Source organism: Cervus canadensis, chromosome 11, assembly GCF_019320065.1.
Source record: "Cervus canadensis isolate Bull #8, Minnesota chromosome 11, ASM1932006v1, whole genome shotgun sequence".
In the NCBI taxonomy this organism is placed as follows: domain Eukaryota; kingdom Metazoa; phylum Chordata; class Mammalia; order Artiodactyla; family Cervidae; genus Cervus; species Cervus canadensis.
This window is the reverse complement of record NC_057396.1, coordinates 45,119,826-45,134,400: the sequence shown is the minus strand read 5'-3', so window position 1 is coordinate 45,134,400 and position 14,575 is coordinate 45,119,826. Positions and strand designations below refer to the sequence as shown.

Below are 14,575 nucleotides of genomic sequence, written 5' to 3'. Positions count from 1 at the left end.
TTGAGAGCTAGCAGTTTATTTCTGTATTTCCTCAGATTTTAGTTCCACATGTAGCCATTCTTCAAAAATATGATATAATTTGATGTCAACCACTTAACAGGACCTGAAATCCTGAAAAAGGTCAAAGAGGCAAATAACATATTTTTATTCCTTTGATTAACACAGTTTAATTACAACTTGAAACAAGAGTGAGTGATCTGATTTCCTTTGGATATATTCCTAAAAGTGGAGTTACTGAATAATATGGCACTTCTGTGTTTTGGTTTGTTTAAATTTTTGAGGAACCTCCATTCTGTTTCCCATCATTACTGCAATAATTTATATTCTCACAAGCAGAGTACAGGGGTTTCTGTTTCTTCACAGTCTGTCCAAAATTTGTTGCTGTTGTCTTTTTTTCACACTAACCTTCATAATAGGTGATACCCATTGTGACTTTGATTTGCATTTCCCTTATGATTAGTGATGTTGAACACCTTTTTCATATAAATATTAGCCATTCATGTCTTCTTTTGAGAAATCTCTCTTTAGGTCACTTGCCTAATTTCTAATGGAGTTACTTTATTGTTGCTGCACTGACTTACATGAAATATGTGAATTTCTCACATATTTTAGATCCTAACCCCTAAACAACTCCATGGCTTTCAAATATTTCCTCCCATTCCATAGACTATTGTTTATTCTGTTGATTGTTTCCTTTAACAGGACAGAATATTTTTAGTTCCACACAAACCCATTTGATTATTTTTGCTTTGCTGGCTAATTTTTGATGCCATATCTAAAACATCATTGCCCAGACAAATGTGAAGAAGCCTTTTCCCTCCATTTTCTTCTAGGAGTTTTATGGTCTCAGGTCTTTAATCCATTTTAGTTCATTTTTTGTATGATGCCAGATAGAGCTCTAATTTCATTCTTCGCATGTGGGTGTCGAGTTTTCCCAATACCATTTACTGAAGAGAATATCCTTTTTTCCATCGTGTTCTGGCACCCTTGTAGACTGTATGGGTTTATTTCCAGGTTGCGTTCTCTGTTACATTGATCTGCTTTCTCTGACTTTATGCCAGTTCCATACTGTTTTGATTACTATGCTGCTGCTGCTGCTAAGTCGCTTCAGTCGTGTCCGACTCTGTGTGACCCCATAGACGGCAGCCTACCAGGCTCCTCCATCCCTGGGATTCTCCAGGCAAGAACATTGGAGTGGGTTGCCATTTCCTTCTCCAATGCATGAAAGTGAAAAGTGAAAGTGAAGTCACTCAGTTGTGTCCATCTCTTCGTGACCCCACGGACTGCAGTCTACCAGGCTCCTCCATCCATGGGAGTTTCCAGGCAAGAGTACTGGAGTGGGTTGCCACTGCCTTCTCCGTTTGATTACTATAGCTTTGTAATATATTTTGAAACCAGGAAGTGAGATGCCTCCATCTTTGCTCATACTCAATATTGCTTTGACTATTTGAGATCTTTTGTGATTCCATATGAATTTTAGGTTTTTTTTTTCTATTTCTGTTTGAATGCCATTAAATTTTCGATAGGGATTACATTGAATGTGTAGATCACTTTAGGCAGTTTGGAAATTTTAACAATACCAATTCTTGTAATCCATTAACATAATGTCTTTCCAATTACCTGGATCTTATTTCAGTTTTTTCTCAAAAACTTTATAATTTTCAGTGTTCAAGTTTTTTGCCTCTTTGGTTATGTTTGTTCATAACTATTTTATTCTTTTTGTTGGTATTCTGAACAGAAATGTTTCCTCAATTTCCTTTTAGAATTGTTTACTGATTTTGTACAAAAACAAAATGATTTCTTATACTGATTTTGTGTTGTGCAGCTAAGTTTATTAGTTCTAATAGTTACAATTAATAAACCAGAATACTAAACTATTCACTAGTAGTAGGAGTAGTCATACATTCTGCACTTTATTCTTGCCATCTTAATCTTTCTTCAATTGGCTCTCCATCACAGCCGCTAAACTCACTTATCTGCATTGTACTGGAAGACTCCATCCCGTATCACCCTGAATTTTACTAATAATTTCCCTCATTGCCCAACTTTTTAATAATGACTCATTTCATACTCTTTAAAAAGAAAGAAAAAAGTGGTTTACATTACACTATAGGCTAAAGTTGAGGTTAAGTATTCAGACATACACACACACACACATGCATTTATTCATTGAGTATTTAATTCAATATATATTCTTCCCAACCTGGAAATGAAGGATTTTTATTTATTTATTTACCAATTTTGGAACCATCCATTTTCCAGTCACATAGAGAGAAAAGATGTATCTAAGGGAGCCTGAAGTGTATGGCTCACAACAAAGGGCTCACTATCTTTTAAAAGATTGTGTTTAAAGGATAAGTAAGTTTGTGTGTATATGCACATATATATATACAGGGAGGCTGCTTCATTAAAAGATTGTGTCAGAACTGCAGTTCTGACAACAGAGAGCTCAAAACAACTCTGAACATGGTGGCTCCTTACTCACCACAGCTCCAAGCACCAGGTAAAGAAGGTCTCTGCCTAAAACATTAATCCAGACACAGGAAACAGGTATGGCCAAACTAAGTATACATTCATGTAGTGACTTAGAAGTTTTAAAGAGTATTACATGAGAAAAGGGAACCCTCTTACACTGTTGGTGGGAATGCAAACTAGTACAGCCACTATGGAGAACAGTGTGGAGATTTCTTAAAAAACTGGAAATAGAACTGCCATATGACCCAGCAATCTCACTTCTGGGCATACACACTGAGGAAACCAGACCTGAAAGAGACACGTGCACCCCAATGTTCATCGCAGCACTGTTTATAATAACCAGGACATGGAAGCAACCTAGATGTCCATCAGCAGATGAATGGATAAGGAAGCTGTGGTACATATACACCATGGAATATTACTCAGCCGTTAAAAAGAATTCATTTGAACCAGTTCTAATGAGATGGATGAAACTGGAGCCCATTATACAGAGTGAAGTAAGCCAGAAAGATAAAGAACATTACAGCATACTAACACATATATATGGAATTTAGAAAGATGGTAACGACAACCCTATATGCAAAACGGAAAAAGAGACACAGAAGTACAGAACAGACTTTTGAACTCTGTGGGAGAAGGTGAGGGTGGGATGTTTCGAAAGAACAGCATGTATATTATCTATGGTGAAACAGATCACCAGCCCAGGTGGGATGCATGAGACAAGTGCTCGGGCCTGGTGCACTGGGAAGACCCAGAGGAATCGGGTGGAGAGGAGGTGGGAGGGGGGATCGGGATGGGGAATACGTGTAAATCTATGGCTGATTCATATCAATGTATGACAAACCCACTGAAAATAAATAAATAAAATAAAAAAAAAAATAAAAATGCAAAAAAAAAAAAAAAGAGTATTACATGGACTATATGGGCCAGAGATAAATAGTAAGAAGGCAAAATAGCAAGAGAGACATGAGGAAATAAGAAGAGGATTCCAGTGTGTCCTACTGATCCAAGAAAATGTTGACATTAATTCTTGCTTAAATGACTTCACTTTCAACTCTAATTAATCAATTTTAACTACAATTAATTCTTTCCTAAAACATTTTCTCCTTCAAATCCACATATTAAATACTTTACCATTCAAAATAGATGAGGAATATTATAAGAAATACAGCTAGAGAGGCAAGATTTTATATATATATGTGTGTGTCTAAGTGTACATATATATATGAATGTGTATATATATATATGCATTTTTATACATATGCATATATATACAAACTAACTTCTCCATCTCCCATAATATTCCCTATCACAATGAATTGTAATGACATGTAAATGTATGTATGACCTTTGTTTCAAGACTATTTTGCTATATCCATCCCTTTGCTTGAATTTCTTCATTATGTTTTTCACTCAGTAAGCTTCAATTTGCAATTTAAAATTCAAGTAAAATCTAAGACAAGGTAAAACTAATCTGTGGTAATAAAAACAAAAAATATTAATAGTTGCTTGAAATGAAGAGAGGTTTGGATGATGATTGGAAAGTGGCATAAGGAAGTCTCTGAGATACTGAAAATTTTCAGTACCTAAATATTAGGTGATGATTACATAGTAGTATACATATATTAAAAGTTCATCATACTGAGAAACTAAGAATCATTATCCTTTTGATGGACATTTCAGTCATTGGGGTTAGTCTGAAAAAGACTACTACAAAAATTACTATACAAGACTTACTGTGGACTTATATGTGTTACTTTTTAGTAAATACTATGTAGCAGAATTGTTGGGTCATGAGGGAATTTTGTATTTCTTTGAAAGTAAAATTCTAATAGAGAAAAAAAGATTAAACCATATTAATATGGGACATACAAAGAATATACATATATGTACATACATTTATACATATAGATACTACTATTCAATAACGTAGCTATAAAATGAGAAATCTCTGTCTTTCTTGCTTTATGCTTTAAAAATGAATATTTTACCATTCAATGTATATGAATGGCTTCAAATTCTTTGTAGAAGACAATATTAAATAAATAAATAAATATACACATAAATATATATAATGAATAACATTTCTGAAATGTTTTTCGCCTAAAGAAGATTATATTCTTTTAAAGAAAATCTCAAATTGATAAATGCATATTGGAGAAAGGAGAGAGTGGGGAGGCAAATATTCCAGAAAGAGTGGACAATTGATGAAAACCTAACTCTGAGAAAACATTGCGATAGGCATAAAAAAAGAGAGTGATTAAAAAAGAGAGAAAGTGGAAGAAAGGAAGGAAAGACACAAGAAAGAAGTGAAAGACGAGCAATTATAAAGGAATAAAATGAAAAACAATCAGAAAGTAGAGTAAAGAAGGTAAGATAATGAGATGGGAAGAAGGGAGAGATGTCAGCCTTTAGAATAAATTCCTGAGGAAACTGTGAAGAAAAAAGAATAGGAAAAGCAATGAAGATGATAACTGTTAATGCATGAAAGCATTTTCTTCTCCTCACAATTCAAATTGATATTTTGTATACTGAAGCTGGATAAATAATTCTGAGGCTGGACAACTACTGACAACTTAATACCCAAAATAAACACATAAATAAGTAAATAAAAATGTGATGGCATCATGTGAGGATTGAAAGTGAGTGCAGACAGTTGAGCCTCACTCAGAAGAAAACTACCTAGGTGGACATCCTCACATTTTGGTCACTGTTACTTAAAACCCCACAATCTACATGCTTGCTACAGAAAGGCAGTTTGCCATCTTCACATTGCAATCTTAGTTAATTAATGATTTTTAAAGTAAGTGAGTGAACTACTAAAGCTCTGGGTTAGGAAACAGTCTACATTTGCAACCGCTGAGAGGGAAAACCCATTACTGACAGTCTTCTTAGATCCTTACCTCTTCAGTTCAGTTCAGTTCAGTCGCTCAGTCCTGTCTGACTCTTTGTGACCCCATGGACTGCAGTATGCCAGGCTTCCCTGTCCATCACCAACTCCCGGAGCTTACTCAAACTCATGTCCATTGAGTCAGTAATGCCATCCAACCATCCTTACCTCTTAACAACTATCAAACCCTTCTGTGACAGTCAATTAGTATAATTAGCTTTGAATAACATTTTTAAAACCTGGCTACTCAGCAAATCTCCTTTAAAATAATGAATAACTTTAATGATTTTTAAAAATATATCTGAGATTCAGAGGGTTTTCAGCACATACCAAAGCTTTGTATACCTAAAACAGTAATTCCAAAGAGTGCTTTAAGCCTTTAGAACTCTTAAGCCCTTAGAGTAAATGGGACAGAAAAGAGCCCAGCAATCACCTGCTGGGCAGTGTGCTCACTCACACTCGGCCTACTGCTTCTGCTAGAGGGAAATAGAATAACATTTAAAAATGCTGCTTTGGTCATTAATTTTTCTGTCCATTGCCATGTCATTTCTGTTCTCTGTGTTTAGAATTTTTCATCAACAAAAAGAGAGTTGGGGAGCTAGATTAATATAACTTAGATTTGAAATAATTTTGCAGATAATTTAGTCTCCTCTTGTTACTTATAGTCCTCAAGTAATTTATTATGTGTGAAAAATGGTCCCCATATTCTGGATTCAAGTCACCTGAAGGCCTATTGACTCTAATGTTCTTTGGCTTCCTGAAAACTAAAAAGAATAATTATGAGCAACAGACCATCTATGTCTGTGGAGATATGGTATATGTTTGAGTGATATGTTAAGTAAGACAACATAGGAAAATTGTAAGCTTTCAAAAGGTTTTGTATTTTATTAATTTATACAAAATATTAGTCTTCATTGTGATGGGGCAAAAGATATCCCAATCTCCTTTCTGGCTGTTTGCTTCTATTGGAGATCATATGTTAGCACCTTTTATTCCTCTTCTTCTCAATAAGTAAGAATTAGATGATCCTGTATGTGACTAGATTATTTAAAAGCTATGGTGCACTGGGATGACCCTGAGGGATGGGATGGGGAGGGAGTTGGGAGGGGGTTCAGGATGGGGGATACATGTACACCCATGACTGATTCATGTGAATGTATGGCAAAAACCACTACAATATTGTAAAGTAATTAGCCTCCAATTAAAATAAGCAAATAAATTAAAATAAACAAAAAGCTAAAGATCATCAAACCCAAGCCCTTATTGTTTCTCATCCTAATTGTATTCAATGCAATTTAGATGCACTGGGCTCACAGCATTTTATTCCTACTAATTCACAAAGCTTGTAAATGAGTAATTATTACAAATACACTTAAAAAAATTACATGATATTTCCTAACTATATGATACTTAAGATATCACCTCAATATTTTGGCTGTGGTCAATCTTATATATAGGAAGATGAAGAAAGGTCTTAAGCTCTGGAATTTTCATCTTCTTGTGAGGTTTTTTTTTTTCTTTTCTATAATCAAGGACTTTTCAGTTGTGTGTTTTGTTTTGCTTCCTCAATATTATTAGCTTGTTTCTTGGTAAAATAACCAGTTTTTTCATAGCTACTATAGATAATACCTGAACTGTGCCAATCACCAATCTATTCTACATCTCATTTAGCACTGAGGTAAGTGAGGTTATTATTCCTTTATAGGCAAGTGAACTCTAATATTCCATAAAATCCTCAGCAAAATTCTATAGTTAAGTATGAGAGGGTGGGATCTAGGATTAGTAGCCAAGTCATCTTTCATATTTTCAAGCACTTAATTTTAACTTCTTGTTTTTCAGTCACTCAGTTGTGTCCGACTCTTTGTGACCCCATGGACTACAGCACACCAGGCTTTCCCTGTCCTTCACCATCTCCTGGAGTTTGCTCAAACTCATGTCCGTTGAGTCCATGATACCATCCTACCATCTCATCCTCTGTCGTCCCCTTCTCCTCCTGCCTTCAGTCTTTCCCAGCATCAGGGTCTTTTCCAATGAGTTGGCTCTTTGCATCAGGTGGCCAAAGTATAATTGTGTTAACTGTGCTAACTGTGTTAGTCGCTCAGTCGTGTCAGACTCTTTGTGATCCAATTACTGATAATTAGACAATTAATCTGATAAAAGCATTGCCGTTAAGTGGGTGTGACTATTTATTTTTGCCTTTACAATTCAGGCAGTTTTTGAATTGAGGAGATACTGATTTATTTGGATTCTGAGATTTCCTTTTCTCTTAGCTTCTATCATTTCTCACAACTCACACTCATAATTATTAGCAACATCTTCCACACATTTCATCATTTCTCCCACTACATCCTTCCAAATACTACATATAAACATTAAAGAAAATCATTTGCCACATTTATTGCTTTAATCCATATCTTATGACTATTCTGCAGTGTTAATATCAGTACAGTATATAGCATTCACATTGGTGCAGGATCACAAGCAAAGAGATCTCAGTGTACCTCCATCATTCTTTTTTCATTCATATGAGAATTATTACACCAAAAATTCCTTTTATACCTCTACACATGTGCTTTAAGTGATGAAACAGCTACTTATATGATCTTTTCAAGAGACTAACAACACAGACAAACAAAAAATAGAGACTTCCACTTCTATTCATAAATGGCTTCCTTTTCCAGGTATATGAATATGACCAGATCAGAGGAAACCTCTTTGTGGGAGTAGTTTCAATCAGTTTTTAGGCATGGACAGACAGTAGTAAAATATGAAATGGCCCAAATATTACAGAATGATTAGTGAAATAGACATTAATAGGAAATAAAAATAAATTTCTTAAATTTGAGATTAGGATCTTATAAAAGGGAACCCAAGTCAAATACAGAAAAGAGTATAAAACTAGAGAGGTACTAAGAGTTGGTCATTATATTCAAAAGTGCTTCAGAATCCAAGATACAGCTAATTAACCACAGTATACTGTAGAGAGACATAGTACAACTTGGGATCACAGTACAGTATAAAGCTATTAAGAAGAAAAGTAGGATCCCCACTGCATAAAGCAGAAGGATATACAACTAGTTATCTACTGAACTTTAACTTGTGGGGGAAAAGCATAATATCATGCATCCAGCTATATGTTATATGTAAACTAGCTTAGTTCTGCTTTTGACTCAATTCTACCCTATTTTTAGTTATTAACTCTTCTTGAAATATTTCTATTCTTTTTTTTTTTTTAATTTCCTAAAGCCTCCCTGTAAAAATATCATCTGTATTTCACCTTCCTTAGTCCATGCAACAGTTCTCCTTAAACATAAATGAAGAATAATTTATGGAACCAACAACTCCAGAAGCCTTTAAAAACAGGTCACCTTCTCCAAATCTCCTCTAAGGGGCATGCTGCTTAATGCCCTGCCAATTAGTGACTTGTTCAGCATTTTGATATTGGAATAAGTGAATGTAAGATAGTTAAATCAGTCCTGCTGATCTACAATTGAGAACTAATGCCAATGACTTGGGGATAAATAGCATGCTCTCTGGGACCAGGAATAGACTGCTTAAGGGTGAAGATTCCCAATAGGATTGTGGACTAATGCTCATGGGCAATAGCAACAGTATTTTCTGGATCCTTAAGAATCCCAGGGAGAATTTGCATTTGCAGCAAAATTGGGTTGGTATCTAGAGATAAAGATAGAAAGTCTGACAGTTTTGCAAACAGCCCAGACTCTAGGTCATGGAAAATTCAAGAAGAGTGTGCTGAGTCATAGTTTCTACTTACATAAATGGTAGGTTAGAAATCCTGAGACTTTTCCCTGTTGTCTCTAGTAAAGGTTTTGTAGGATGGCTTTCTACCACCATCCTGTCATCCTGCATAGAACCTCTCAATATTCTGGCCTGATTTTCATCTAAAGCACTACATTTATTTCTTTAATGTCTGATATGTCTGAATGATAGTGAGGTCAGTGTCCTGTTTCACTTCGCATTCATTCTCTTCTCTAGGTATGAGAACCAGCGGTGAAAAGAGATCACTAACATCCATGGAATCCATGAACATGTCATATATGGACCCCAAAACAGTGACACTGATTGGCATCCCTGGACTGGAGCATGTGCAGTTTTGGATTGGGTTTTCCTTCTTTGCTGTGTGCCTAGTGGCTCTTTTGGGAAACATCATTTTACTGATCATTATCCCTACAGAACACAGTCTGCACCAGCCCATGTACATCTTCTTGGCAGTGTTGGCAGCCACTGATATAGGACTCTGTGTAGCCATTGCTCCAAAAATGTTGGCTATCTTCTGGTTTGGCTTTTATTCCATGGCGTTTGATGCTTGTTTAGCGCAGCTGTTCTTCATCCATGCCTTGCAGGGCATGGAATCTGGAATCCTGTTGGCAATGGCCTTTGACCGCTATGTTGCCATATGTGATCCTTTGAGGTACACATCCACCCTTACACCTTTCATTCTGGTTAGTATGGTGCTGGTTGTGGCAATCCGAGCAACAGTGCTCATTGGCATTTTACCCATTTTAATCAAAAGATTGCACTTTTTCCATTCCATTGTAATTGCCCACTCTTACTGTGAGCACATGGCTGTGGTCAAGCTGGCTGCAGAGGACATCCGTGTCAATAAAACATGTGGTCTTTTCGTAGGTTTCACAATTCTAGGATTTGACATGATTTTCATCCTCATTTCCTATATCCTTATTTTCCAGGCTGTTTTTCGTCTACACCAAAAGGAGGCATGGCTTAAAGTGTTCAACACATGCACAGCTCACATTTTTGTTTTCCTCGAGTTTTATATTCTTGCCTTTTTCTCCTTCTTCAGCCATCGTTTTGGACATGTTGTGCCCTCTACCCACATTCTTCTGTCTACCATCTACCTCCTTGTGCCCCCTGCACTCAACCCTAATGTCTATGGTGTGAAAAATAAGGTAATTCGCAAGCGTGTGGCACGGCTATTCTTCCTGAATCACTGATAATAGCAGTAATCCATCAAATATTAAGTTCATAGGAAGAATATTTTCATTTCCTAAAGATAGAGATGACATTGGCTAAATTCTGTGTATTCATTGTTAAAGACTTCACTTCATCAAACTCAAACTTTTAGACATTTATTTCACAAACCTCAGCTAGAATAAAATAAAATCTCTTCAGGTTAATACTGATATTAGTTCTATTTAATAATTTTTTAATTTCTAATTTAATATTTATTGCTTCCTTTTAATTTGTATTTAATTTGCAATTATGTTACTTATTGATAGGAAAATTCATTAATATTTTTCAATATTTACCTTTTGCAATATTTGTATCTTAAACTACAGTTACATCTTAAACCATTGTCTCTGCTGCAGCCCAGAATCTTGGCATTTTGTCTTAAAGAGCTGTAATATTTCAGTAACTAATAACAAACTGTCATTCATATCTTCCTGGCTTAAACTTTAAAAACACCAAATCAGAGTCCTTCATTTGGAGTAGCTTCTTGAATCTACCTACACTCCTAAAATATCTTACTAGGTGAGAGGAGAGAATGTTGGCTACAGTCTAGGATAGATGTCCTAGCGCAACAGTCATAGCTAAAGGAGCTTTTGTCCAGGTCCACAGTTGCTACCATAGACTTTCTACTGGTGCCATTGACATCATTTCTGTTACCCCAAGAGCATCCCTCAAATCGAACTGCCACCTTAACCACTGTAAGCTAGCCTTGAAATCTGGCTGCCCTATCAAAACTCCAGTCTTCAAGGAAAAATAGAGAAATTTGTAGGTGATTTTCCATGAGTCAGAGCTTTCTCAGAGTAAGAGACAATCAACCCACAGCTCAGCTTCATTTCCTACAGTTCTGCCTAGCCCTGTGTTCTGGCATCTAGATGTATGTCTAAATTGTTTCATCTCCTGGGAGAGATTCACACAGTCTTAATAATGATAGGAGTCAAAGTCTGTTGACCTTTTCGTATATGGGCTGGCAGGTATTCTCACTCAAGGTCAGTCAGGTGGCATGGCTTAGTTTGGCCTGTAACCATCATTTGCCCCAGTGGCATTATCATTCATATCAGTTCAGATATGGCTACACTCATGGGTAGGCTCATTTCATGTCCAGAATTGGAGAAGATAAATCTTTCTTCCAATACAGATATAATTTCATTTCAACTTTCATAAATTCTTCTTCTGGATTTGGATCCTTAAATGTGAGTAATAACCCAGTCATGGTGATGCAAACTGTGCCTGTACCATCTTTCTCAGTTCACCAGTTTAATCAGTTGCATACCTAAGGTTACTTTATACCACGGTGTACAGTACTGTTCTGTGCTAGCAAGGCACTCTTCCTGATCCATGGACACAAAACTGGCATTCCTGCACTACTCAGGTAATCAGTTGCTTCAATCCAGTAGTGCAGTTACCTCTTTAACTTGTACTGTCACAACAAGGGCTTGAACACAGAAAGAACCTTTACACTTCTAGCCATCCTGGGAATGTTATTAACCTGAATCTATTCATCTCATCTCTTTCTCTAAGCCAGTCATATTGTTAGGTCAACCTATAAGTCTGGTTAATGCTCAAAGTATTAAAAAAAAAATGTGTTTTCAAATATCCCCATGAAATGCAATTTACTTTACAACAATAATATGATCCAATTGAAGATAATGTTATCCAGAATGTTCTAGGATCCCTCATATTTTTTTCACAATCCTGAATGTAAAATATATCTTCCTTATACTTCTGAAATAGAGGTAGCACAGAGTTGCCCCTCAAAAAGTCCCAGATGACTTGTATCAATTAACAAGAACTAATACAAATTATGTCATGTCCTTAACAGATTTTTCTCTAAGTATGCATTCTGTCTGCTCAGTATAGGGTACTTATATGTAGCTGTACACCTACAATGTAACTTAGCTCCAGGTCCTCAGACAACTGATTACAACTGATTAAAACTATGCATCTCTACTCCTAGTAGACTACACTATGTTCAAACAAAAATTTATACTAATTATGAAAAAGTGGTATTGATACAAAGATTTTTTTTAAAAAAATGACCAGTGCAATAAATATGAGGTCTAGAATGGACAGTTATCTGTCCATTCTATGGACAAATATGTCACACACATGACATATGTGTCACACAGTGCAATAGAGAATGTTCTTTCCTTTTAATATATGTTAAGTTGAATATTCATATTCATTACTCTAAAGTTTAGTTCCTACAACTACACTATATACAAAAAGCAGACTGCAGATTTATTTTAGATTTTAATAGAAAGGCCAAGTAATAAAGCCATAAGAAGAAAATATGGGAGGGAATGTATCTGTATTATATTAGAGTAAGCAAAGTTTTCTTAAAGAGTATTAAATAGGCCATTAAAAATAGCCTTTGGGAAATATTAATAAATTGGACTATGTTAAAATTAAGCTTTCTATATTAATCTAAAAGCACTACTAATTAAAGGAGAAAGATACAAGGAGAAGATATATACATTAAATTGCACTAACTCTATTGATTACTCTGGTGAAAATTGATATCATAACTATATTCTTAAAACACAAGACTATAGTTATATCTCCATTGATTTAGGTCTTTTAAAAATTTATTTCAAGCAGTGTTTTGTAGCTTTGAGTATGTAAGTTTTACACATATTTTGGTCTATTTTTTGAGCTATTTTAAATGACGTGCATCCATGCTAAGTTGTTTCAGTCATGTCTGACTCTGTGCGACCCTATGGACTGTAGCCCACCAGGCTTCTCTGTCCATGGAATTCTCCAGGCCAGAATCCTGGAGTGGATTGCCATGCCCTCCTCCAGAGGATCTTCCCGACCAAGGGGTCGATCCCTCATCTCTTAAGTCTCCTTTATTGGCAGCTGGGTTCTTTATCACTAGCGCCACCTGGGAACACCATTATAAATTACACTTATTTTTAAATTTTAGTTGCAGTTGTTCATTGACTGAATTTTGTATATGGATCTTGATAAACATCATTTCCAGATTTCCTTAAATTCCTTGGTATTTTCTATGTAGATAGCATGTCACTTGCAAAAAGGGATAATATTATTTCTTTCTAATCTGAATGTCTTTTTCTCTACCCTTGATGAATATACAAAGACTTCAAATATGATATTGGACAGAAGTGGTCAAAATGATCACCCTTACTTTGTTTCTGGTAATAGACACTACTTAATCTTCAACCATCACTTATATTGTTCTTTATCAACTTGGGAAAGTTTGCTTCTATTTCTAGTTGGCTAAAGTTGTTTTTTTTTTAAATCATGATTGGATATTAAAATATTTTCAAGTGATTTTTGCATGTGTCAATAAAATTATATGACTTTTTTTCTTGTTACACCTTTTAATGTGGTGCGCTTCACTGTTTGAGTGTTCAATCATGCTTGCATTCCTGAAACAAATCCTACTTTTAGTGACATATTATTTGTCTTTGTTTTGTAGGATTCAATTTATTAATGTATCAGTTCAGTTCAGTCTCTCAGTCATGTCCGACTCTTTGCGACCCCATGAACCACAGCACACCAGGCCTCCCTGTCCATCACCAACTCCCGGAGTCCACCCAAACCCATGTCCATTGAGTCAGTGATACCATCCAACCAATCTCATCCTCTGTCGTCCCCTTATCCTCCTGCCCTCAATCTTTCCCAGAATCAGGGTCTTTTCAAGTGAGTCAGGTCTTCGCATCAGGTGGCCAAAGTATTGGAGTTTCAGCTCCAACATCAGTCCTTCCAATGAACACCCAGGACTGATCTCCTTTAGGATGGACTGGTTGGATTTCCTTGCAGTCCAAGGGACTCTCAAGAGTCTTCTCCAACACCACAGTTCAAAAGCATCAATTCTTTGGTGCTCAGCTTTCTTTATGGCCCAACTCTCACATCCATACATGACCACTGGAAAAACCATAGCCTTGACTAGATGGACCTTTCTTGGCGAAGCAATGTCTCTGCTTTTTAATATGCTATCTAGGTTGGTCATAACTTTCCTTCCAAGGAGTAAGCATCTTTTAATTTCGTGGCTGCAATCACCATCTACAGTGATTTTGGAGCCCAGAAAAATAAAGTCAGCCACTATTTCCACTGTTTCCCCATCTATTTGCCATGAAGTGATGGGACCAGATGTCATGATCTTAGTTTTCTGAATGTTGAGCTTTAATCCAAATTTAGTTGAAGATTTTAACATCTATGTTCATGAGTATTGATCTATAGCTTCTTGTACAATTTTCA

The 14,575-nt window shown here is 35.9% G+C and overlaps 1 protein-coding gene across 1 annotated transcript; it reads left to right on the top strand.

Moving 5' to 3' along the window:
* Positions 1-9,396: 9,396 nt before the first annotated feature.
* LOC122450316 (olfactory receptor 52A1-like) lies at positions 9,397-10,338 on the top strand. Its single transcript, XM_043482588.1, has one exon. The coding sequence runs from the start codon at positions 9,400-9,402 to the stop codon at positions 10,336-10,338; it is 939 nt and encodes a 312-aa protein (XP_043338523.1). The 5' UTR covers positions 9,397-9,399.
* The last annotated feature ends 4,237 nt before the right edge of the window (positions 10,339-14,575 follow it).